Source organism: Podarcis gaigeae, assembly GCF_964106915.1.
Source record: "Podarcis gaigeae genome assembly, chromosome: 17".
In the NCBI taxonomy this organism is placed as follows: domain Eukaryota; kingdom Metazoa; phylum Chordata; class Lepidosauria; order Squamata; family Lacertidae; genus Podarcis; species Podarcis gaigeae.
In genome coordinates this window covers 27,645,932-27,672,165 of record NC_139694.1, presented here as the reverse complement: position 1 = coordinate 27,672,165, position 26,234 = coordinate 27,645,932, and the positions used below count along the sequence as shown (strand labels likewise).

Genomic DNA, 26,234 nt, shown 5'->3' with positions numbered 1-26,234 from the left:
CAGTTTTGAAGCCCGCCATGCTGCCTGAGAAATACGTGCATTTCTTATTCTTATGAGCTCTGTGGCCATTTACTCTGTGCGCATAGGTCTTCCATCTAGAACAGTGTGCCCATTGTTTTCAAAACCGTTTAACACTTTGCGTTTCTCAACACATTGGCATAGGAAGAAAAGCTTTGCCCGCGGGGGAGGCCACACGGCTGCAGATCTCATTTGAGACTCTCTTTCTGCAAAGTAAATTGTTAATTATTTAAGCGATTTGGTGGTGGGGAGGTGTGGCACAAACGAATGTACCAATCTTTTGTGTTCATGTTTTGCTTGTGTGCTTTCTCCTCCCCTCCCGCAATTCTTCCCTGAAGTCTGAGCAACCCAGTCCTGCCAGTTCCAGCTCCAGCTCCAGCTCCAGTTTCACGCCGTCTCAGAACAGTCGACAACAAGGTACCGATAGAGCGCACTTGACCGTAGCATGAAAGCCAGGCAGTGGAGCATGTGGCATTTCAAGGCTGCATTCCTTTACCTTTTATTGTGAGCGGTATCCGGCGGAGCGCTTTGGCTAGCACAGTGACTTTGCGCTGCACAGCAGAACTTCCTCTCCCCACGCAACCCCTAAATCTGTTCCGTGGGTTCCCTTCACCCAATCTGGATCAGATTGGAGGGTGCGCAGGAAGAGGAGGGGAAGGGGACCGGTCCATTGCACAAGCGGAAATCCTTTGTTGGGTGCCACCCTATATGTTCATCCTCTGGGGAGCTCAGGGCAGTGTATATTGTTCTATCTGCACCCCTACTTTTTCCTTGCAGCAACCCTGTGAGGTATGTAGAGATGGCCGATATATTGATAAATGGTCTGAAACTGGGGTGGTGTTCTGATCGTGATAGGGGTTTCAGATAATTTGAGTTGGAATAATAATAATAATAATAATAATAATAATAATAATAATAATAATATAAAAAAATTTATTATTTATACCCCACCCATCTGGCTGGGTCCCCCCAGCCACTCTGGGCGGCTTCCAACAAAGCACTAAAATACAATAACCTATTAAACATTAAAAGCTTCCCTAAACAGGGCTGCCTTTAGTAGTTTGGTAGTTGTTTTTCTCTTTGACATCTGGGAGGGCGTTCCACAGGGCGGGCACCACTACCGAGAAGGCCCTCTGCCTGGTTCCCTGTAACTTGGCTTCTCGCAGCGAGGGAACCGCCAGAAGGCCCTCGGCACTGGACCTCAGTGTCCAGGCAGAACAATGCATTGCAGCAGCCTGCAGATGGCAAAGGCGGAGGCAGGCAGAGCCTGAGAAGGTTTCGGAAGAGCAAATTCTCAGACTGTCTGCCTGTGCCGTTGAAGAAGCCCCCCACCCTCCGGCTCGCATGAGCCAGAATGGTATCAGGGCTTGCTCAGCTGGGGGGCGAGAGGCTTCCTGCCCCCCAGCCAAGCAGTTTAAGGAAGTCTCCACCCCAGTCGGAGCGGTAGGGGGGCTTGCTCAGTAGGGCTGGGCAATGTATCTCAGCTGCTTCTTCCTCCCTTAAGGTGGGGAAGAAGAAGCAGCCCATATACATTCCAGACGTGGCGATATATCACCATATTGTGGCATTTAGCTGCTGATATATCACAGTGTTCAAAACCAGATATTGCCCAGCCCTAGAGGTTAGGTTAGTCTGAGATATACACACTGGATAACTCCGTGTCCTTCATGGCTGAGCAGCAATTTGAATTTTGGCCTCCCCATTGCTTGGCTGACATGCTAGCCGCTACACAACACTGACTCACAAGTCAGTAATATTTTTCTCTTCATGTTTATTGTTTGTTTTCATTGTTCAGATTAAAAGCTGCCTTTTTTAAAAAAACTATGAAGGAGTTTGGTTCCATTCAGCCATCTCCTTTTCTCTGGAAGTTTCCTAAACATTCATTTAGTTAGCTGTCTAACTCATTCATTCCATGGGCATGCTTGTCACAATGAATTCAAAATACTTAACCACATAAACAAGAAGCCTATTGAGATCCTAAAATGAAATATCAGAATTAAGCTGCCTTTTGCATATTGCACTCCATTTGCAAGTGTCTCCCTATTGCATGAGCTTGGGGCTTTGCTAAGCTGATTTCCCATGATCTAGGCCAGGGGTAGTCAACCTTTTTATGCCTACCGCCCACTAATGCATCTTTCTTGATGGTAAAATTTCCTTACCACCCACTAGTGCTCGATGGAAGGAGAATTCAGCTTGTGCCGTAGAACCCCCTACCGCTCACCTGGAGTCCTAAAATGCCCACTAGTGAGCGGTAGGGACCAGGCTGACCACCCCTGATATAGGCTATCTTTTGGCCTCTGGCACACCCAAAGAAAAAAAGAAGCTCTGGTTCCTACTAACCATGGTTTAGAAGTATTTCCAAACCCTAAACCGTAGTTAATCTTAACTATGTTAACCATGGTTTGATGAAACAACGGTTCAGATTGACTGCTGTTTTTCAACTTTGAATGGTACACTTGATCAAAAACAGAAATGATAGCTTCTGCCTAACTGGACATGGAGAGGGGGAAGGTCACCTAGGCTCATTCGGTCATAATAAACCATGGTTTCTCATGTCATTTACACACAGCCAATAGTTTTCTTTGGGAAACACAGAAGCTCTTCTACTAACAACACCCAAAAGAGTTGTTGCTCTCTTGCTTTTGCAACCTTAAGATTACCAGTAAACATAAACCAATAAGACTTCTTTCAGCCACCAAAATTTAATTTTAAAAGACTACAACAGATTTCTTAGACTTTATTGACTTTGGCTTTGGAGTTAATCGCTATTCAGTTCTAAGAAAGTCAGAATTTATATCTGCCAGGAGACCCTGCCCTAAGCAGTGTACATGTAAATATCTGAGAGAGTTCCCATTGAGCTGTTTTTACTATAAATGGCACAATGTGTATTTTATTAACAAGCTGCTTTAAATGCAGGAAATATTAAAAGTGATATCCGATCCCTTTCCAAGAAACATTTAGCTCATTTTTTGTGGATTTGTAAGTTTCCTCAAATGTATATTTTTGTTTGTAACGGTTGTAAGAAGCCGATTCATACTACTTCCTTTGCTAGCAGGTCCCTGTTTAAAAGGGAGTATATCAAGATCTGTACATCTGTGCAGTGATACATTACAGTGTCACAAACAATTTCATCAGCATTGCCCCCATATATTTTGTAGACTGATATGGTGGAGCGATTGCCTCAAATCCCGGTGCTAGTTAGATTAAATTACCTTTAAAAACCAGATTTTTTTATTTTTTAAAAAATCATGTTTATTTTTAAAAAGCAAAAACCATGTTTCAAAACCATGACTATGATGGATGTCCATTGAGACAACTGGGGGGGGGACACAACAGGCTGGGTTTTTGTTTGTCTGTTTGTTTAGTATTAATATTAGACCAATATTGTAGCTGGGAACAGCATTCCCAGTGTTGCTTAGTTTACATCAGGAATGAAAGAACCCAACAAATACTATCCTTTTGGGTTAGAAACCTTTGAAACTGAATCTTGCCAGTACAGAATGTTCTGTTTTCAAAGTTCAATATTAGTCGTTGAAAATACAGTCGTACCTTGGAAGCTGAACGCCTCAGCTCCCGAACAAATCGGCCATTATGTGCCATAATGAAATGCGTTAGTCTTCAAAGTGCTATAAGATCCTTGGATTTTACCGCTATGTTAGTTGCTGGGTGAACTATTTATTTTCAGATTTTATATCTGAAATATTGTAACTCAACTCTTTCCCTCCACCTCTTTCCTCCCCCAAGATGAACTCTCTTGGCAGCCAGCCTAGTCTCCCTTGGGAGGAAGGGTGAAATATAAATTTAATAAATAAAGAGCTACTGGAAAGTTTCTGTGGAGTAGCTGGGAAATAATTCTAAGAAAGTGGAAATGCTAACAGGATTAATATAAATTCAACAGTATACAGTTGTACCTTGGATCCCGAACACTCCAAATCCAAAAGTGAGTGTTCCGGTTTGCAAACATTCCTTGGAACCCGAACGTCCGATGGGGCTTCCGTGGCTTCTGATTGGCTGCAGGAGATTCCTGCAGCCAGTCAGAAGCCGTGCTTTGGTTTCTGAACATTTTGGAAGTCAAACAGACTTCTGGAACGGATTCCGTTCGACTTCCAAGGTACAACTGTAATTATGTTTGAGGCAATACGAAAAGGAGGGAAAATTGATTGGTTGGAATAGAAGATGCAGTAAAAATTGGAAACTTGAAGAAGGGAAGTCGATGTATTATTTTATTGGCGGGTGTTTATTTGTGGAAATTGTATGATTGAAAATTCTAATAAAAATAATTATAAAAAAAGAGCTACTGTTGTTCAGATATGCTAAAGTCCATATTCTTTTGCATAATAATAATAATAATATAAAAATTTAAAATTTTGAGAACCTAGCTCTAAAACTTTTCTCGCTCATGAAGCAGGCTTTCTGTTCAGTTCCATGCAAAAGATAGGCCTCTGTTTCTGGGGCATAGACACACTTTATACATATGAAGGCTAGCAAAAGAGCTTGCTTGACCTGACATTGACCTTCGAATAAAGAAGACAGCTAAATCTAAGTAGATCAAAAACAGGCAGACAAAGAATGTCTTGGCCGGAACAAGTTGCAATCACAATGATTTATTAGACTATGACTTTCAATACATGGATTAACCTAACAAAATGTACTATTACTAGTAGTGTCTCTTAGATCTTGTCAGGTATAGGGTGCCCAAATAATAACCTTTTGGGTTTTTTGTTTTGTTTTGTTTTTAATCTCTGTTCTGTTGTTCAGAAAGCCAACTTGCTTTACTTAACATTCCAAGACTAATTCTGCAAACACTTAAACATAAATCTCATTGTTGGCAGAAATAATCCTGTTTTAAGTCAACTGGTCTTTGAATAAATTTGCTTTTGTTTAAGCGCTTGCTGCATAAGCCCCCCTGCGCATTATGTCTTTCCTTTAATGTCCAAGTCTTCATTGCCGTGGTCTTAAAAACTGTGTTAGGACTTGTTTTGTTGAAAAGCTGAACAATAGGCAGAGTTGAATGCAAACTCCCGCGGCTGATTTGTGTTCCCTTTTGTTTTTGTCCCCCAGGTCCTTTGAGGTCTATAATGAAAGATCTGCATTCTGATGATAATGAAGATGAATCTGACGAAGCAGACGAGAATGACAATGACTCTGAGATGGAGAGACCTGTAAATACTCATGGAGGAAGCAGGGGCCGCAGGTGAGGGTTGCAATAAAATAAATACATTCCAGACTATTTGAATGCACCAGGCTTGTGTCAAAGGCAGGGAACTCTGCTTTTAAATGCAGAGAGAGGATAGGCTGAAACAAAAGTCCACGCAGGGAAAGGAAACACAAAATGCAAAGGAATTATCTAAGAAATTGGGGGTGTTATGAAGGGGGCAGAACCTGCCCATGGAAAAGAAGCTGAACATCTTTTTTACAACATAAGAATTATGGGGTGTGTGTTTATATTTTGAGTGTTGTTGTTTAGTTGTTTAGTCGTGTCCTACTCTTCGTGACCCCATGGACCAGAGCATGCCAGGCACTCCTGTCTTCCACTGCCTCCCGCAGTTTGGGCAAACTCATGCTGGTAGCTTCGAGAACACTGTCCAATCATCTCGTCCTCTGTCGTCCCCTTCTCCTTGTGTCCTCCATCTTTCCCAACATCAGGGTCTTTTCCAGGGAGTCTTCTCTTCTCATGAGGTGGCCAAAGTATTGGAGCTTCACGATCTGTCCCTCCAGTGAGCACTCAGGGCTGATTTCCTTCAGAATGGATAGGTTTGATCTTCTTGCAGTCCATGGGACTCTCAAGAGTCTCCCCCAGCACCAGAATTCAAAAGCATCAATTCTTCGGCGATCAGACTTCTTTATGGTCCAGCTCTCACTTCCATACATCACTACTTGGAGAGGATAGGCTGAAACAAAAGTCTACGCGGGGAAAGGAAACTCAAAATGCAGAGGAATTATCTAAGAAATTGGGGGTGTTATGAAGGGGGCAGAACCTGCCCATTAGAAAAGAAGCTGAACACTTTTTTTACAACATAAGAATTACGGGATGTGTGTTTATATTTTGAGTACTGCCTTTCAAACATATGGAGTGGTAGGGAGGTTGGTGTTTAAGACCCAGGGTGTGTGTGTGCCTTTTTGATTAAATGCTGTAGCATTGCATAGAACAGAGGCTCCCAAACTTATTTGGCCTACCAGCCCCTTTTCAGGAAAAAAAAATACTCAGCGCCCGCCCCCCTTTGAAATATACTTTCTTTAAGCAAAGGGGTGGGGCTGCCTGCTATTGGCCAAATAGGCAGGCAAGTTGCAATTCACTTCCTGGGTCTGAGTGAACCCAAGCCCAGAGAATCCCCTCACCTCCAGCACGACTGCCAGATCCAAGGGAGACGTTGTCGCCGTCCCGCAACAACACTTGACATGGCAGTAAGCATCATTACACAACAGATGAAACCAGTGCTATTTTTCTAGAAAAATCAGACTTTGCTTGTGTGCTCAAAACATATTTTGCTGCACTGTGCAAAATATGAGCAAGCCAGGGCTGAACTGATACTACCCTTGCTGGTACCTTTCCCGGGAAAATCAGAGGCTCACTATGTCAGGTTCCTATTGGAAGATCGGACAAACGCTAGAACATTAGCAGTGGCAAAATTTTTATTGGTGGTTGCAAGAACAATGATCCCTATCTTTAAGTCTGAACAAAATGCTTGTTTAACCTGGAGGTAGGTTGTCTGAATTGTGCATTGCTTGGGTCTCTGGACCGTAATAAAGATTGATTGATTCTAGAAAAAGAGGTGCTGGAACTCACCCTGAACGCCTCCCTTGTTCTCTTATAATGGCAATGGTGCCCACCTGAGTGGGACAGGAACTTAGTTCCAGTGAGTTCCGGCTGGGGGGAAAAAAGCCCTGGATGAAACATGTATGAATGGTTTTCCAAAAATTTCTTCTTGTTAATAGGGAAGATGAAGCGAATGTATATTGAATTTTACAGATGTGTTTCAGGACGCTGTCAGGCTCCCAGCAGCATTCATTTGACACTCAAGCATTCAAAACATCTAGCTCCTTTTCACACAACGTAGTCAGTCATATAGGCAAGGGATTTCTCCTCAGCCTTGAGTAAAATGATGATTATCTTGCTTCTGAAATGGTGCTGTACTTTTGTGTCCTCCAATTACAATACGTGGAAGAGACATGGGAGCTTTGTTGAAATGGACATGGTATTTTGTCCTCTTCAGTGTCCGTGAGTGTCCATACAAATGACAACATCTAAACTGCAAAGAAAATAGTCATGCCTTATGACCTTCTTCCAACCCTGTATGTTGGTTTCATTTTGAGATACATATTGAAAAGCTATAACCCTTCTGCCTGTATGATTAGATGAGGGCATTTGAGAGGGGTAATAAGGTGCCCTATAATCAGTGCTGAGCTGTATTATAGGGTCGAGTAAAAGGAGCTGAAGCTACTCTGAGGACTTTTTTTGTATATGTGAGGTATAATTATGCTTAATAAAATAAAGAATTTTAAGTGGAGGAAGAGTTGAAGAAGCGCCTGTCTTCTGTTTTGAGATATGCTACTCTCTTAATGAGTACGTCATGTGTGTTGTCTTCTGGTTAGTCAGGCCTCAACTCTCAACGTGTGTGTGTTTGTGTTTGTGTGTGTGTGTGTAGTTTATTGGACCATAGCATTACAACTTCCAACATTAGCTTGAAAGCAAGAATGCCTGCCTACTGAGCTTGGTTGAGAATTCGAGAAATCAGATGGATGTCTTGGTGGGTTAGTACAAACCCATATAGATTTTGACGAAAATACATTTAAATAGAAATACCTGGGGCAAAGAAGTAACAGAGGAAGCAGGACTTGCCTGGGGAAAGGGGATGTTCATTTCTGACCTGTGAAAATTCAGGCTTGGAATATCAAGAACTTGCAAGTAATTACAACTTGTATACAAGGCAACATTTAGAATTTCAAGCACGTTGGAAAATTCTGAGTGGCTGTTATTTTTTAGATTTGCTATTGGGGTGCTGTAGATAATGTTCTGCTCCAAAATAGGTGGGGAACCGTCTTTTCCAGAAGTTTCTATCCCGATCAAAGTGTATTTTATGCTTCTGCTGCTGCTGCTGCTTCTTCTTCTTCTTCTTCTTCTTCTTCTTCTTCTTCTTCTTCTTCTTCTTCTTCTTCTTGTTTGGTACTGGTGGCCACATTGCATCACATGTTGATAGTTCACCTTGACTATCAGAAGCAGTTTTAGCTATGTATAATTAAGATACTATTTCAAGAAAACTGCAGGTGAATATTGCAGTTTTGCTGACTTTTTATTCAGAATGTGTTCACAAACATAAAAGATTTGGGTTCACCTTTGGGATCATCAAATTATTGAAAGTTGGAAAGCATCGATCTTAATTGTGTTTCTCTTATTTGGGCTTTTTGTTTCTAATCTGTTAACATTGCTGCAACTTATTTTTCAACTTCTCCCACAAACTTGCTTTTTGAAAGCCGATTGTTAGGGCTGTGGTGTCAGTTATAAGCCATGGAAAATTTCCTTTATGTGGCACATCTTAATAAATTTATTTTCCCTTTCCCTTTCCCTTCTCAGGGTTAGTCTGAGCGATGGAAGCGACAGCGACAGCAGTTCAGCATCTTCACCCCTCCGCCACGACCCCCCACCTTTATTAAAAACCAACAATAACCAGGTACTGTTTTGCGGCATGACTGCTGCAGCCACAATCACTTCATTTTCCCAGTGGATAGCTTTTCTCTTGTCCTTCTGCCTTGGGAACCATTTGGTCAGTGTAAAACAGAGAGAGTATCCTGTGTGACAAAAACAGAGAGAAACTATTGCTTCTGTCTTATACATCATGGGTGTGGGTGCTTAAGCTGAGATTCCTGCACTGCATGGGGTAGACTAGATGGTCCTTTGGTCCCTTCCCACTTGACGATTCTGTGACACATGCTTGGTAATATTATTGAAACATATACGAGAAGGCGTGCAGCAGCTTTCCCCCTCTAATGACGACTGTTAAATTTGGTGAAGAGTTAAATGCTAGCAGAATAGATCAGATCTGGGTCTCTAAGATTCTAACACCAAGAGTAACTAGAAATCCTCCCAAAAACCCTGTCAGATCATAATCTGCTATATATGGAATTAAAAGGAAAGGACCCTTCTACACATAGATGGAGAATGAATGAGAGCTTATTTAATGACCAGAGAGTAGTGGAAACAGCAAAAGAGACAATAACAGACTATTTTAAATGGAATCTAAACAAAGAAACACCAATTGAAACAGTCTGGGACGCGAGCAAAGCGGTGATAAGGGGTTTCCTGATTCAAAAAAAACAGCTTCCAGAAAAGAGGGAGAGAGAAGAAAGAGGAGATCCTGTCCCAGCTCATCGAGAACGAAAAACAGCTAATAACAAAACGTAAAGATGAAATAATAAAACGAAATATAAAAAGGTTGCAGTCTCAGTTCTCCATGGTGGTGGGACACGAGATCGAATGGAAAATAAAAACCATGAGACAAAAACATTTTGAGTCGGCCAACAAAGTTGGGAGATTCTTGGCCTGGCAAATAAAGGCAAGACAAAAACAGAACACAATTTGTAAAATAAAAGATGGGGATAAAATGATTGAGGACCCAAAAGAAATTAGAAAAGTATTTCAGAGATTCTATAGAGATCTTTATAAGAAAGACAAAGAAGACAATAAGAGAATAGAAAAGTATATCCATGACCATAAACTACATCAAATCTCAGAAGAAGAAAAAAGAATGGTTAACTAGGAGATAACAGAACAAGAGGTCACGAAGGCAATAAAAAGAATGAAAATAGGGAAGGCCCCAGGACCGGACGGTATCTCAGCAAAGTATTATAAAACACTATCGCAATACCTAACAACTGTTCTAAGTGAAGTAATGAATAAAGTCTTAAGAGAAGGAAAGATGCCAAACACCTGGAAAGAAGCTCATATTATACTGATCCCGAAGAAAGAGGGGGATATATTAGATGTAAAAAATTTCAGACCAATTTCGTTATTGAATAACGGCTATAAGCTATTTATAAAATTTTTTGAGAGGTATTGGCACGATTTATTCGGACCAAAAAGCAAAGTTAATAATTAATAACAACATATCCGATAACTTTGAGATAACTAAAGGTACTAGGCAGGGATGCCCTTTGTCTCCCTTGCTATTTATTACAGTCCTAGAGGTCTTGAATAAGAAGCTAAGAGAATCATCAGAAGTCAGAGGCATTAAGGTGGGACGAAAAGAATTTAAGTTAAGAGCCTTCGCAGATGATCTAGTCTTAACGTTGTAAGAACCAAGACAAAGTGTGAAAGAGGCAATAAAAAGAATGGAAGAGTTTGGGAAGGTATCAGGGTTTAAACTTAACAAAAACAAGACGAAAATGCTAGTAAAAAATTTGAAGAAAGAAGAGATGGAAGAATTACAAGTAGACTCAGGAATCGCGATAGCTAAAAAAATAAAATATTTAGGAATTTGGATGACAACAAAAAATATAAACCTGTACAAGGACAACTATGAGGTGGTATGGAAAGAAATTAAGAAAGATATGGATATATGGAGTAGACTAAAATTGTCATTATTAGGCAGAATCTCTGTGATAAAAATGAATATATTACCTAGACTGTTATTTTTATTTCAAGCAATACCAGTGGTAAAAGGGATAAGACAATTTAAGGATTGGCAAAAAAAACTTAGCGAAGTTTGTCTGGCAGGGGAAAAGGCCAAGGATAAAAATGAAGATACTAGTAGATAAGAAAGAGAGAGGAGGTTTTGATTTACCAGACCTGACTTTATATTATGAAGCTTCGTGCTTTTTATGGTTAAAAGACTGGCTGACCTTAGAAAACACTGACCTATTAGATTTAGAGGGCCATGATAATAGATATGGTTGGCATTCGTACCTATGGTACAACAAAGTAAAGGTACATAAAGGTTTTCTAAACCATGTGATTAGGAAATCTTTATATGAAGTATGGGATCGGAATAAAAACCTCCTGGAAAGAAAGACACCGTGGTGGATATCACCAATTGAGGTGCTGACAACAAAAAAAGCAAACATGGAAGGGGAAAGAGTAACATATGAGGATATTACTAGAAAAACAGCCCAAGGGATAAAGCTCAAACCATACGACCAAATTGAAAAGATGTTAACAGGGTAGCTGCAATACCATCAGATCAGTGATTTATTAAAGGAAGACAAAAAGAGAAATGGGTTCGAAGATAAAAAATCGAAATTCCAAATCGAGTTAATAGACTGTAAAGATAAAATTTTATCAAGAATGTATAGCTTATTGCTAGAATGGTATAGATGAAGATGAAGATGAAGAAGTAAAGGAATCAATGATAAAATGGGCAATTGATATTGGGCATAACATTGAATTGGATGCGTGGAAAAGATTATGGAAGGAGGGTTTGAGATTCACAGGATGCATGGCTTTAAAGGAAAACTTGCTAAAAATGATGTATAGATGGCATTTGACGCCAGTGAAATTAGCTAAAATGTATAGGAAAAAAGAAAGAAAGTGTTGGAAATGTAAAAAGGCAGATGGGGACTATTTCCATATGTGGTGGACCTGCGATAAGGTAAAAAATTTTTGGGAAGCAATTTATAATGAACTCAAAAAGATATTTAGATATACTTTCCCCAAAAGACCGGAAGCGTGTCTATTAGGCTTAATAGGAACAGAAATTAAAATAGAAGATCAAAATTTGTTCATGTATGCTACAGCTGCCGCGAGGACCCTTCTGGCTCAAAGATGGAAAGTACAAGATATACCAACTATACAGGAGTGGCAGGCGAAGTTGACAGAATATGCAGAACTTGCCAAACTGTCAGGGAGGATCCGGGACCAGGGAGATCAAAGATACCAAAATAACTGGAGTAAATTTATTGAATACTTAAAGAAGAATTGTAAAGAGGTCAAGACACTAGCAGGATTGACGTAATACCTCCAATGTATAATAGTACTAATTTGAGAATGATGTGTGTGATCGAAAGAGGATATATATACCAGTTGTGGGGAGGGAGGGGGGTCGTGACCCGGCAGAGTCAAATGGAATGAATGGTGCTATTGCAATTTGTTGGAAAAGAATATGCAAGGAAAACAATAAAAATTCACTTGGAAAAAAAAGAGTTAAATGCTAGCACTGTTGTCATATAAACAACCTTCAGAAATTTGCTGCGACGCAATTATTGTACAAATTGTTAATAATAAAACTTATCGTAAAGTTCTGCATCCGGCTACCATGAATTATGACCAAGCTAAAGGTAAAGGGACCCCTGACCATTAGGTCCAGTCGTGACCGAGTCTGGGATTGCGGCACTCATCTCGTTTATTGGCCGAGGGAGCCGGCATACAGCTTCTGGGTCATGTGGCCAGCATAACTAAGCCGCTTCTGGAGAACCAGAGCAGCGCACAGAAATGCTGTTTACCTTCCCGCCAGAGCGGTACCTATTTATCTACTTGCACTTTGACATGCTTTCAAACTGCTAGGTTGGCAGGAGCAGGGAGCGAGCAACGGGAGCTCACCCCATCGCGGGGATTCGAACCGCCGACCTTCTGATCGGCAAGTCCTAGGCTCTGTGGTTTAACCCACAGCGCCAGCCACATCCCTCTGACAAAGCTATAAAAACATAAAAATATCACCAACTGCGATGATCCCTGGGATGTTCATGTGGTCAAGAGCTTTAAAATATGTACATATTCACTTCATATAATTCTGCTTCTAACTGGCCTTTGAGAATAGAAAATGTTGAGGTAGGTGTTGGGCTTTTGCTTCCAGTTGTATCATTTGAACAGTGCAAGCGAACTCTCAATAGCCCCCCCCCCCTCGTATGCTATCTGCTTAAAGAGGGCGCCATGCTTCGAAGGAGCACCAGGCTTTAATCATTTTATTTAATTTATTAAACTTATATACTGCCCTTCATCCTAAGAACTCAGAGCAGTTCACAGAAAAAATATGTAGGTTAGATAATTTGGCTGCTGAACATCCTTAAACCATTGAGATAATTGGTTGTGGGATTTCTAGTGATCCTCAGTCCTAGCCCTATAATGCCCTTAAATATTTACTCTTATTTTCTAGATTCTAGAAGTGAAGAGTCCTATAAAGCAGAGTAAATCTGATAAACAGATTAAGAATGGCGATTGCGATAAGGTAAATGAAAAGAAACAGTATTTGAATCATGCTTCATAATCTTTCTCAAATCTGTAAAAAGTATTGGATCTTTCAGTATATAAGAAACATTGCTTGGCACATGCCTTAATGAAGTGTTTTTTAATTACTCAATATTTTAGTATCCCTATAGTGCACAGTTTATTCTACATTTTAATTACTTATTATGTATATATTGTTCTCTTAAATGAAGTGAAGTCGAATAGTTCAATTTCAGGCCCAGTTCAAGGTACAGGTAATCTTATACACCCTAAAAGGCTTAGAATCCAAATATATGAAGGAGCATCATTTTCCACACCAGAGTGCCTGCATTTGCCCAACACACCAGAAGTATGCTATGTAACAACAAAAGAAAGGGGGTGTTTGGCCATAGCACTGTGGTTCTGGAATGCAATGCGCTTCCTAAGAGGTACACCTTACAATTTGTTCGCAACAGTTTAAGATGAGTTTTAATTTGCCCATATCCTGCTGAGTTTTTTTTTAGCAGTTAGCTACATATTATTGTTAGTATCATGGTTTTATTTCACTGTGTTTTATGACATACTTAATTCATCGCAACTTGCGCACATTTAACTTGTGTCGTCGCAGTTTTACGCTCTTGGCAACAAGCCAAATGAAAATGCATAAATCTAATGTATGTGAGGTGGAGAGCTTAAATGCTCTTTGCTTTCCTCGCCAGAGTCCAGTAAGCAAGTCGGTGAGCTTAAAAATTCTCCACCTTGCAGAGCTGGCTGGCAAAGCCCACTCTTGGGGGAAAAGCACCATCTTGGAAAAAGTAGAGATAATCACACAAGGGTGGTTCTGAGCTTGTTCTGACTATACACAAAGTTGTGAGTCGGCTGTATTTCCATTGCTTTGCTGTCCTGGAATATAAATATTTGTCTATACAACAGAATACAAATGTGGTTTTTTTTTAATAAAACGTTTGTTTTTGAACTGTTTATTTCCAGGCATATCTTGATGAACTAGTTGAGCTTCACAGAAGGTTAATGACACTAAGGGAAAGACATGTACTGCAACAGGTGAGAGGTCTACTTTCTGCGCTAAGCATGTTGTTGTTTAGTCGTGTCCGACTCTTCGTGACCCAATGGACCAGAGCACGCCAGGCACTCCTGTCTTTGTGCTAAGCATAGTACTTTTCAAAGTTAAGAACACAGCTCTGATCTTCTAGTAGAATTTGATAATCCATCTGCCTACATCTTAACAATTGTGACATATGTGCTGAGAAAGTAGCATGTTGCAAGATTTTCAAACTACAAGCCCTGTTTTCTGCTGAAAAAAACCACCATGCCTTCTTGAGGGATATTTCTTTAAGTGTTCCTGGCGATGGCAAACTTCAACAGATTTTTAATGCATCCCTAGCATTACAAATTTCAGTTTGTAACACTGAATTCAGTCTTCTGTCTTTTTCAACTATACTTGAGTTTGCATGTTGCAGCTCTGAATGTGTTAGCCGTTCAGTATCAAAACTACTGAGACTTGTGTGTTACCACAGGAAGATTCAAGTGCAGGAACTTTTGAGCCTTGAGTGATAACTAGCTAAGTCATATTCTGAGAAGACCTGTTGAAATCAATGGACTTTAAGTAGCTTAGGTCCATTGATTCCAGAGTGCGTATGCTGAATGAAATTCAGTTGGATATCGCCCCACATAATTTCAGGTGTTTTTATTTAAAAAATTAATAATTATACTATTATTCAATTCAGTTGCATCAAATATTTCTTTTTGTAATGAAATTTACTCTTTGTAATCAAGAACTGGTTCCCCAGAAGTTTGGAGATTCGTGTGCATGTATGCACACACCTCTGTGCACACCATTTCTGATCTCCCCAAATGTGTCTTAATTGTGGGTTTTACTGGCCAAAAAAACAAAGCAAAAAAATGACTGGTAATGAACTGATTTGTGTATTTTGCTAGCAAGAATGTCTATCTTTATATACAGTTGCAATTTGTAAATTAAGCTGATAGCATGTATTTTGTACTCTGAATAAGGAAAAAAGCAATCTTCTTTTTATGTTTCATTTACAAAGAGTCAGTTGTTAAGAGATTATTTTGCAGTGAGGTTCCCCCCCCCACTCCAATTTAGTACTATTCAACACATTATAGAGTAACACACCCAGGTTCGCTCGGCAGGGAGCCACAAGCAATCCGAACTCCAACAAATGACGGTGCATGATCAGTTTGTTTTCAGACACTAGTTTATCACATTCACAGTTTACATTTCTTTTAGATGTAGATCTTATGTGTGTGTAAAAAAATTGTAGTGTGTTAAGTGGCTCATATTCTGTTTAGGAACCTGCATTTCATACTGAGCATATAAATTACCGTATTTTTTGCTTCATAAGATGCACCTTTTTCCTCCTAAAAAGTAAGGGGAAATGTGAGTGCTTCTTATGGAGTGAATGGCGCTGCGCAGCGTCCCTTCAGCGAAGCGGGAGGAGGAACGGAGCCCCTTCTGTTCCTCCTCCCGCTTCGCTGAAGGGGCGCTGCGCAGTTCTCCCTCTCTGCGCAGTGATTCCGCTTGCTGTCCTGGCTTTTGCCTTAGCCGCGCGCAGCTTCTTCGGGCAGGGGGAGCCTTCATCCCGCTGCCCTGAAGAGGCTTGGTGCGGCTATCCCAGAAGCCAGAACAGCCACACGGTATCCCAGAAGCCAGATCCCTCTTGCTGTTCTGGCTTCTGGGATTCAGAATATTTTTTTATTGTTTTCCTCCTCCAAAAACTAGGTGCGCCTTATGGTCTGGTGCACCTTATGGGGCAAAAAAATATGGTAATTGTTCAACAGTGTCTTTCATTTGAAACTATGGCTGTCAGTGGATCAGTCCTAAGGGAAATAAAATCAAGGATCACTACTTATTCACCAGGATGTCACAGTAAAGCTGTATTAACGGTCATGATACATAAAGTGTGGATTTTAATTCCTAACTACTGAAAGCCAGTAGATGGTCCCAGCAGAATAGTTTGCTGTTGAATCTGTGTGCAGCAGAGTGGGATCCAATGCTGTCTGGGATCTTAGCTCACTGGGTGGCCCTGGGCACTCTTAGCCAAACATTTCATTAGCAGGCTGTAAAGATTAAAATAAGAGTTTGTTTGGGGTTCTTTGTAGCCGTTTTTAAAACCTTTACCATAACACAAGAAATGAACTGCAATGCATAACAATAAATAATAGCTTTTAAGGTAGTCTTTTTGGACACGGAGAATTCCAAATCCTTTCAAACCTTTCTTAAAGGTTAAAATGAAATCTTTGCCATTAGCTAAAGCCCATCCCTTCAAGCAGACATTCTTCCCCAAAGGCATTTCAATTGCTGCAGCATGATAGATGGCAATGAAATTGATGGAGAATGACTGTGTGTAAACAACTGTACATTAAAACAAAGTAGAGCACACTTCGTCAAGAACAAATAAAACTTCCTAGGTTCTTGCATCCTGGGTCTAAGTTTAAAGTATTTTAATGTTCTGTTTTTCAACTCTGGTAATCTGAAATCTTGACAGTTATAATCTTAAGTCTCCCCCCCCACCACCAAGTGTTTTTCAATAGATTAAGAACGTGAGTGCTGATATTAAAAGCATTAACCTGAATCGCCTTGGCAGGCGGTCAAGAATTCCCCTAAAGCTTTCTTGGGTATATCTTGATGTATACTGTGCCTCCATTAAAACTGAGGGGGTTCATCTCACTCAGATGCACCAGGTGGCTTTGACACTGTAGCTGCATTTCTCAGGGGCCCGGATGAAGAATCGGGTTCAAATGTTCATGTTGCTCTTAGATGGAGCTTAGAAAGTATAGATAGCGATCAACAAATGAGATTTTATTCCTTGTTACTTTTAAGAGCACTGCATTGCTTTAAAATGCATCTGTTAACACTTCCTAACTGCTTTTGAATTCCTGAAATTTATTATCATGGGAGTTAATGGAAGGCCCCCTTTTTGGCACAGTATCACAGGGAAGCATATCAAATATAGTTCTGTTGGGGGCAGGGGGGTGCTTCTGCAAGTTTTTCTGAAATTCTTCATGAACTGCTTGACACGGGGCTAAGTGAAACATACATTAAGAATACATTTTTAACTCTTGGAAAGATAACACAGGCTATTTCCCTGTTAGCCATTGAGTGTTGTGTCAAAAGTTGTCATACATGCCAGGGCTGTCAGAGGGAACAGGTGGCTGTTTTCAGCTGACTTGTTGCAATGCATACCTTATTTTTTGCTCCATAAGGCGCACCGGACCATAAGGCGCACCTAGTTTTTAGAGGGGGAAATCAAGGGAAAAAATATCCCCCCCCCAGCCCCAAAGAGCAGCAGACAGGCTGCGCACAGCCTGTCCGCTTCTTCCAGAGCTTCTCGGGGCTGCCAGGGGAAGCCCAGGTTTTCCCCCCAGCCCCAAAGAGCAAAGAAGCCAAGACAGCGAGCAGGGTGGATCGCGCTCGCTGCCTTGGCTTCTTTAGCCTTGCGCAGCCTCCCCCGGCACCTTTAAGGAGCGCACGGCTCCTGTGGGCTTTTCTACAAGGAGGGAGAAGGGACTGACTGGCCTCCATACCTGCCCACCTCCTGTCCCCCCAAAACAGTACTTCTGTCTTGTTAGGATTCAACCTCAATCTGTTAGCCGCCATCCATCCTCCAACCACCTCCAGACACTCACACAGGACCTTCACCACCTTCACTGGTTCTGATTTTAAAGAAAAGTAGAGCTGGGTATCATCTGCATACTGATGAACACCCAGCCCAAACCCCCTGATGATCTCTCCCAGCGGCTGCATGTAGATGTTGAAAAGCATGGTGGAGAGGACAGAACCCTGAGGCACCCCACGAGTGAGAGCCCAGGGGTCTGAACACTCCCCCCCCCCCCACTTTATGAACACGGCCCAGGAGGAAGGAGCAGAACCACTGTATGACAGTGCCCCCAGCTCCCAGCCCCTCAAGACGGTCCAGAAGGATGTTATGGTCGATGGTATCAAACGCCGCTGAGCGATCCAGCAGAACTAGAAAACAGCTCTCACCTTTGTCCCTAGCCCACCGGAGATCATCAACCAGTGCGACCAAGGCAGTTTCAGTCCCATGATGAGGCCTGAATCCCGACTGGAAGGGATCCAAATGGTCCGCTTCTTCCAGGCGTGCCTGGAGTTGTTCAGCAACCACTCGCTCAATCACCTTGCCCAAGAATTCAAGATTTGAGACTGGGCGATAATTGGCCATCGTGGCCGCATCTAAAGATGTTTTTTTAAGAAGCGGTTTAATAACCGCCTCTTTCAGCAGGTCTGGGAAGGCTCCCTCACGGAGGGAAGCATTCACCATCCCGCAGAGCCCATCGCCCAGCCCTTCCCGGCTAGCTTTTATAAGCCAGGATGGGCAAGGATCAAGGAGACAGGTGGTTGGTTTCACTCGTCCAAGCAGCCTGTCCACATCCTCAGAGGTAACTATGACCGAAAGATGCTTTTCCTTTGATTATATTGATCCATTTCTCACGTCACTGGCTTCAGGGCTGCATCTTATAGGTAATACGCAATCCGTGCAGATACTTCCTATTAACTTAATTTTGAAATAAGAAACTTCCTTTCTACTTAAGATAGGAAAACTCCCATCTGCTGAAATAATTCAAAATGTGGCAGGGACACAAGGCAGAGCTTCAGCTCAACTTTTATAATGTAACTCAACAGACCTGGCAATTTGATGCAGTAATGGGAGTTAATGTTGCAGTCCGAATGGATTTTCTTGGTCAACTGTAAACGAGCAACAGATTGAATGTTGGCATTTGAAATAAAGCAAAAGTGAACTTTGGATAGTTCAGCTCATAGGAGAGGGAGTCAAAGGCAAACCTAAAGTACGTAGGTTGCAGATGTCTGTAGGAAGAAGAGGGATCCATTTCTTACCGTACAATGATGTCTGTAAAATGCAGACAGCTACATTCCCTGCCACAAAACTAACTGGACTGCTATAAATGTATGTTGATTGTAAAACAAGCATACATTAGCAGTTGCCTCAGCTCTCTGACAGAGTGCATGCTTTGCAAAATCCAGGCCCTCCAAACTCCAATTAAAAAGGATTTCAGGTAATTAATAGGGCTGGGCTGAAGGAAACCTCTGGATGAGATGCTGGAATACAGTCAGAGTAGACTGTTCTGTGCCAGAGTTACCAATGGTTCTACAGAAGGCACTTTCATGCATTCATATTGGCAATCTCCAGGAAGGCAGATAGGAAAACATCATTCTATAATTTTATTTTGTAAAAATTAATACACCGCTTGATTGTAAATGACCTAAAACTGTTTTACAAAAGATAGGATCACTTGTTTTAATCAGTTATTTTAAGGATGCAATTTTTACTTTTACTGTTTTTCCCACCGCCGCCACTGCTTAGATGACACATACAAAAATATTACACATAGTTTAATGGCTTTTAAGTTTTTCCACGACAGTACAAGGAACACGCACAAACCATAGACGTGAAAGAAAACTGATCCACAAAGCCCGTCAATTCACAATGCCATTTTTGCAAAATCAGAAGATAAACCAATAGGGATGTCAGCCAAAAAAGTTTCTAACGAAGGAGTTCATTCTGCAAGAGCTTGACTGGGGAGTGGAAAGGAGTTCCTTTGTCTTTCTAAAATGTTGTAATGCATGGTGGAGTCTCTGGAAGTGGATTTTGCCCAAAGATCTTGCAGGATATTTAGAAGGTGTTTTTGCATGGCAAAACTCCCTTAACGAGAAGGCAAGAGTGGTGGACCTGGTACCTTCTGAATGTTGCTCCAGCTACCACCATCCCTGACCACTGGCCATACTGTATGCCTCTGGTGGGACCTGGAATCCAGTAACACGGGGTTTCCCAAACTTGGGTCTCCAGCTGTTTTTGGACTACAATTCCCATCATCCCTGACCACTGGTCCTGCTACCTAGGGTTTGGTGGGAGTTGTAGTCCAAAAACAGTTGAGGAAGAAGAAGAAGAAGAGTTTGGATTTGATATCCCGCCTTTCACTCCCTTTAAGGAGTCTCAAAGCGGCTAACATTCTCCTTTCCCTTCCTCCCCCACAACAAACACTCTGTGAGGTGAGTGGGGCTGAGAGACTTCAAAGAAGTGTGACTGGCCCAAGGTCTCCCAGCAGCTGCATGTTGGAGACAAAAGTTTGGGAAACCCTGCAATTATATGTGGAAACGGCACAGGTTCTCCACCCCTTTCTGTGAAAGGAGCAGAATTTTCAATTTAAACATAACATTTTATCTCTCTCTCTCTCTTTTTAACGACAGATTGTAAACCTCATAGAAGAAACGGGACATTTTCATATCACAAACACAACCTTTGACTTTGACCTTTGCTCCCTGGACAAAACCACAGTTAGGAAGTTACAGAGTTACCTGGAAACGGCTGGAGCATCCTGAGCACACGGCAGCTGGCTGCATTGAAAACTGTGCTCTCTCTTTTTTAAAAAAAGAAATAAAACATTCAGAGTGATGCAACCAAAATGGCAGCAAACAAACAGAACCAACCAACTCTCTTCAGCTTTATTATTTTGTTTAAAGCCAGTCGTCATCTCTTGATTAAGGAGAAGAAATGTGACAAGCCTCAGAGGATTTGCTCTTCTCAACAAGGAAACGCTCTGGAAGAGTTAGCCTGGATAGCCTTGAAAAAAAAAACACTTAATGAATGTGTATGATATCATGTATCTCTCTGTGTGGTGTTCCAGGCCACAAGACGAATGCATGTTCAACACACTGCCTTATTACATAACTGATCTATTTATTATTGCATACGCATTTTCTGAAGTCCTTGAGGGAAGGACTCTACCAGATGTTACAAGTCCTTGTGTCCTGTGTATTCTCTCCTTTGATCCAGCACCACCGCTGTCAAAAGCCTTCTGACCTTGCGCTTGTTTGGACGCCACTTTTTCCTGACTTTTGGGTATTCCCTTGACCAGTTTAAAAGCCCCGCCGTCTTGTTTCCGTTTCCGCAGTCCCCCAAAACGAGATGCCAAGTTGGGGAGCGGGGGTGGCAAAAAAAAAGTCTCTCCTTTTTTTACTGTTCAGTCTGCCGTAGCAGAATCCACACACCCCCCCCCCCCATCAGCTGCCCTTGTGTGTTGACCTCGGACCACAGTAGAAAATGCGCCAAATAGAACCACGATTTGCTTTCTAGCCTTAGTCAATAAACCGGTAGGACGTTCACTAAAAGGAAAGAAGTGTTACTGTATACTATCCTAAAATCCAGCATTTTTTCCACCAACATCTTTGTGTATGTTTTAATGTGTTATTAGATACCATAAAAGTGGAAGCACTCTAGAAGTTTGCCATAAAAAAGAGAGAGAGAACTAGTCCCGTTTTCTATGGAAATGTTGTAGAAAGTCCTTAATTTGGAGCTATTTATTACTTAGGAGTTCCAGCATTCAACTGCCCAGGTGTGCAGTCCATTCATTTTTGTTACTAAAAATAGAGGCATAAATTTGGTTCTTTGTTCATTCAGTATATTATAATCTGTTTACTTTAGATTTCGGTTTTGGCTCTTTTTCTACCTGATCAATTAAAACATTTTCATTTAGGCCGTTAGACAATGACAGGATGGGAAACTTTCAAAATTTCAGTACTTGTTAAGTAATGTTCATTGATCGTAGGGCTGTCAACCCAATTAAAAAAAAATAGTTGATTAATCATGTTAATTTTAATTGATTAATCAATTACACCTGCAGAAGTTTGCATGTGAATAAACAATACTTCTGAAGATAGAAGTCTACTTTCCTTATTTTTAGAAGATTCATGCATATATCGCAGTAGGCATCATCTTAGAAGATACATTTCCTTCTGTATTAAAAAGAAGAGGGGGGGTGCCTTTTCTAAGACGGCACCTGTCATCCGTAGTTTTTGTAAGTACTTGTATTAAATATATATTTTTCAAAAAATAATAATCTGCTGTGCAGTTAAGGGAAAACATTTTCAGTTGGCTAACAGAGCATCCTATGGCTGGTTGGTGGGGAAAGCAGAAGAACTGCCGCTTCCTAATGCCTGCCAGACTTGCACCAGCCAGGGCAGAAGGTAGGCAGCAGCCCCCCCCCCCACGAGTGGAGTAGGAAAGCTGAAAATAATGCCAATATATTTCACACCTGGCAACCAATGCGCCCGCCCCTTGGGTTTCAGAAAGTACATGGGTAGACGAAGCTAAAAAGCCTGGGACACATATTTCCACGGCCCTCTGGAGAGTATAGTGGCTCATTTACAGTTGTATCCCGGTTTAGATGTGCTTCCGGTTGAGTGTTTTCAAGTTACGCTCCGCGGCGACCCGGATGTAACAGAGCGTGTGACTTCCGGGTTTCGTCGCATGCGCAGATGCTCAAAATGACATCATGTGCATGCTTGGAAGTGGCAAAACCCAACCCGCAGGCGCGTCTTACGTTTTACTCAGGATGCGAATGGGATTCCGGAACGGATCCCGTTCACATCCAGGGGTACCATTGTACTGCAGTATGTTTAGCCTTCTTGCAGTAAATTCGATTCTACTGCAATATGTTTAGCATATTGCAATAGACTCTATTCTACCCCAACCTCCTGATGTATATTTTGCCCTCGGAGGCTTAGTTTGGTCCGAATCGAGTCTACACTTCCAGAGTTAACACTAAATACGTGATTTCTGGTAGACGTGTTACCATGCTCTCTAGAGGGCTGTGAAAATTGGTGTCCCGGGCTTTTTAGACTCGTCTACCCGTGTACTTTCTGAAACCCAAAGGGCACATTGGTTGTCCAATGTGATTTTTTCTACCCAGCTCTGCTACTCCACTACACACTTTCCCCTCCCCTTGGTTTCGATAGCAGGGAAAATGAGAGGCCAGCTCCAGGGTTGATGTGCTTTTCCTCCCTCCTTGGGGTCATGTCAATGGAACAGCTGAGCTTTGGATCTGGCAGATCCACAATTTCCCCCTTTTTATCCCCAATTGCTGCAATAAGGAGGCCTCCAACAGCAAACCTCCTTCTCCACCTTCAGACCTCCCACTCCGCTGGCAGAGAGCGGAGGTCCCCAACATTCAAAGGACCCTCTGTCACCCTCTTCAGGAGCGTAGGATTGCTCCCTAAAAGGTTCTAAATTGGCTAAACACATTCAGTGCTCTTTTTCTAGAAAAAGAGGTGCCGGAACTCACCATGAACACCTCCCTTGTTCTCTTCGAATGCTAGTGGCACCCACCAGAACTGAGTTCCAGCTGGGGGAAAAAACCATATATCCCTGACCACCCTAACTTCCAGAAATATTTCTTTTCGGTTAAAAATATTACTTTCATTGAACTAATCAGAAACCCTTTACGAAACAGGAGGCTGAGGAGGAGACACTTACTGGAAAAAGCCATTCAAGTTAGGATTTTGGTTTTTACCCTCATATGAAAGATGTTGCTTAAGAAATACTTTTGGGTCCAAAGGATCTGTCAGCCTTAAAAAAAGTTTTAAAAAAGCCTGTATTTGAGAAGCCACCATATTCCCAGTGTCTGTCTGTTTGCCGGCTGCCAGCTATTGCCACAGAGTCAACCTGTAGAAGCATCTGTGAGTTTCATCATTCCATGCGCAGGGTTTTGTGCATTAGTGTAAAAACTAGGTTCCTACTTTAGGGGTATTTTTTCATAATCAAATGGGAATTCTTAACTCTGTTTCTTTAAGTCCAAAGAAATTGTTTCCTTTTTTTCCTTTCCTTTTTTTGTACGTGTGTTTGTTTGGGTGGGTGTTCTTGTTTTTTAAATTAAAATGTTGTTTGACCATAATCTATGGAAAGTCTTTCTCAGGCTTCCAAAAGAACAAGTGTACTTTTTCTTCAGTAATGTTATGACTCTTATTGATGATTGGCATGAAACATACTTGAAGCGTTACGTTCTTTTTTAAGTCCACATGTTAATTAATGTGCAATTGTTGGAGTGGGAGGTTTTTGAAATCTCTTGACATCAAGCATATGATGTGATGTTGGAGTGTGGAGGGGGTGTCTGAGTGGGGTATTTTTTACACTTTTGTTAACATTTTTATATGAAACGTTTGAAAAGGCTATCTTTCACTTTTTTTAATAGTGCACATTCGACATGTTTCATTTCAGTTGAACACAAAAAAAGTGTGTGCTTTTTTTTGGTCCATTTTGACTTTTCTAACTAAATTTTGTGGCAAAAACTCTTTAAGAGGTTGTTGGAAGGAGCACAGACCCGCATAACTTTGAGTATATATTGGACAAATCACTTTTTATTTTGTTTTTGTTTTTTATAAAAACCTGGCAAAATAAGTCCTTGGAGCCACAAAAATAGTAGCTGGTGTACAGAATTTGTGGGGGTGGAGGGGTTAACTATGTAAAGGGAATATTACTGCAATTACAGTAGACTCTTAACTCTGACTTGCATGTAGTTCATCAGTCACCCTTATAAAATGTTAGTTCTCTAGTTTGGTGAGAATGAGGATGGAATAAACACATTTCAGCTGCATTTGTGTGTTGAAAGTGAAGAGTGTTTTCCACAAAATTCTGGTAGAATAAAAGCTGGTAAGTGGTGTCCTTTTTTGGAAAAAAAAATTACTTAGTTATTTTGTATGCTGAAACAAAATAAATCCTTTTTCAATTAACTTCAAATAGTCACATTTATCTAACCGGATCCCAGTCTCTTGGCTATGTGGGGAATTCATATTTTAAGGATGGTTAAAATGCTACAGCATAAACTTACTAACTTTACAGCAACTTTGTTCCCCTCTCAGTGCAAGAACACTGAACATTTAGCCCTGAGCAGTGTCAGATTTAGAGCAATATGGAAGGTTCACGTGCACAGGGCACAGAGCTGAGGGGGCACAAAATAATATCGAGAAGATCCAGTGGGGTTTTTTTTCTGCCAGTACTCAACAGTACACAGTACAGTCATACCTTGTGTTGCGTTTGCTTCAGGTTGAGCATTTTCAGGTTGCGTCCCGTGGCGACCCAGAAATACTGGAAAGGGTTACTGTATTTTTCGCTCCATAAGACGCACCTAGTTTTTGGAGAAGGAAAGCAAGAAAAAATAATATTCTGAATCTCAGAAGCCAGAACAGCAAGAGGGATCGCTGCGCAGCTTCTGGGATAACTGCGCAGCCTGTATTCGCTCCATAAGATGCACGCGCATTTCCCCTTACTTTTTGGGAGGGAAAAAGTGAGTCTTATAGAGCAAAAAATACAGTACTTCCAGGTTTCGCTGCATGCGCAGACGCTCAAAATGACGTCATGTGCAGAAGCGGTGAATCACGACCTGTGGACGTGCAGATATGGGTTGCATTCTGCTCAGGTTGCAAATGGGGCTCCGGAACGGATCCCGTTCGCAACCAGAGGTACCACTGTACCATCACCTTGTTTTTCAAATCGGAGAGTGGCAGGACACATGGTGAACCACAATCTCCCGGTTTTGCCTCCCCACCAGACACTGCTGCTTCCTCCTGCCGATGCTGCAAATGGTGGCATGACACCTCCCTCCCCCCGATTTCCCTCTCACCCCCCCTTCAGTCATCAAGGTGGAGGCGACTCCAACTCAAACCACATCATGAGGACTGAAAGGAGACAGCCAATTCACGCCATTCTCTCCCTCCCAGCCCCGCTGGGAGCAACTTTGCCGGAACTGAGAAGCAAATGGTAGCCGGGGTGTGTGGGGGGTGGGGAGTTTGGTTTTGATATCCCGCTTTATCACTACCCTAGGGAGTCTCAAAGCAGCTAACAATCTCCTTTTCCCTTCCTCCCCACAACAAACACTGTGAGGTGAGTGGGGCTGAGAGACTTCAGAGAAGTGTGACTAGCCCAAGGTCACCCAGCAGCTGCATGTGGAGGAGTGGGGAATCGAACCCAGTTCACCAGATTACGAGTCCACCGCCCTTAACCACTACACCACACTGGAGAAATCCAGCTCCATCACAAGAGCGGCTGCTATGCTTTGCCTGCTTCTCCAGCAGGTTCAGAATGACTGTCAGCCCCACTTATTCCCTCTTGGGTTTTGTTTTTTCTTGCTCTGCCCATCAATCATGGCCTCTTCTTTTTCTTGCCATCCACCCTCTCTTTGCCCTGCTCTTTCTTGCCATGCACACAATGGCCCTCAGGTGGGTACCAGCACC

At 41.8% G+C, this 26,234-nt stretch overlaps 1 protein-coding gene across 10 annotated transcripts in view; it reads left to right on the top strand.

The window, feature by feature from the left end:
- Positions 1–24,734, top strand: part of MLLT3 (MLLT3 super elongation complex subunit) — a 144,410-nt gene extending 119,676 nt beyond the window's left edge. For all 10 annotated transcript variants that reach the window (XM_083719068.1, XM_083719065.1, XM_083719067.1 and 7 more), the window contains 6 exons: positions 357–435; positions 5,080–5,212; positions 8,591–8,687; positions 13,101–13,172; positions 14,141–14,212; positions 20,418–24,734. In XM_083719068.1, coding sequence (XP_083575194.1) covers positions 357–435; positions 5,080–5,212; positions 8,591–8,687; positions 13,101–13,172; positions 14,141–14,212; positions 20,418–20,549 — 585 coding nt within the window. In that variant the 3' untranslated portion in view covers positions 20,550–24,734. The remainder of the gene's footprint in view (positions 1–356; positions 436–5,079; positions 5,213–8,590; positions 8,688–13,100; positions 13,173–14,140; positions 14,213–20,417) is intronic.
- The last annotated feature ends 1,500 nt before the right edge of the window (positions 24,735–26,234 follow it).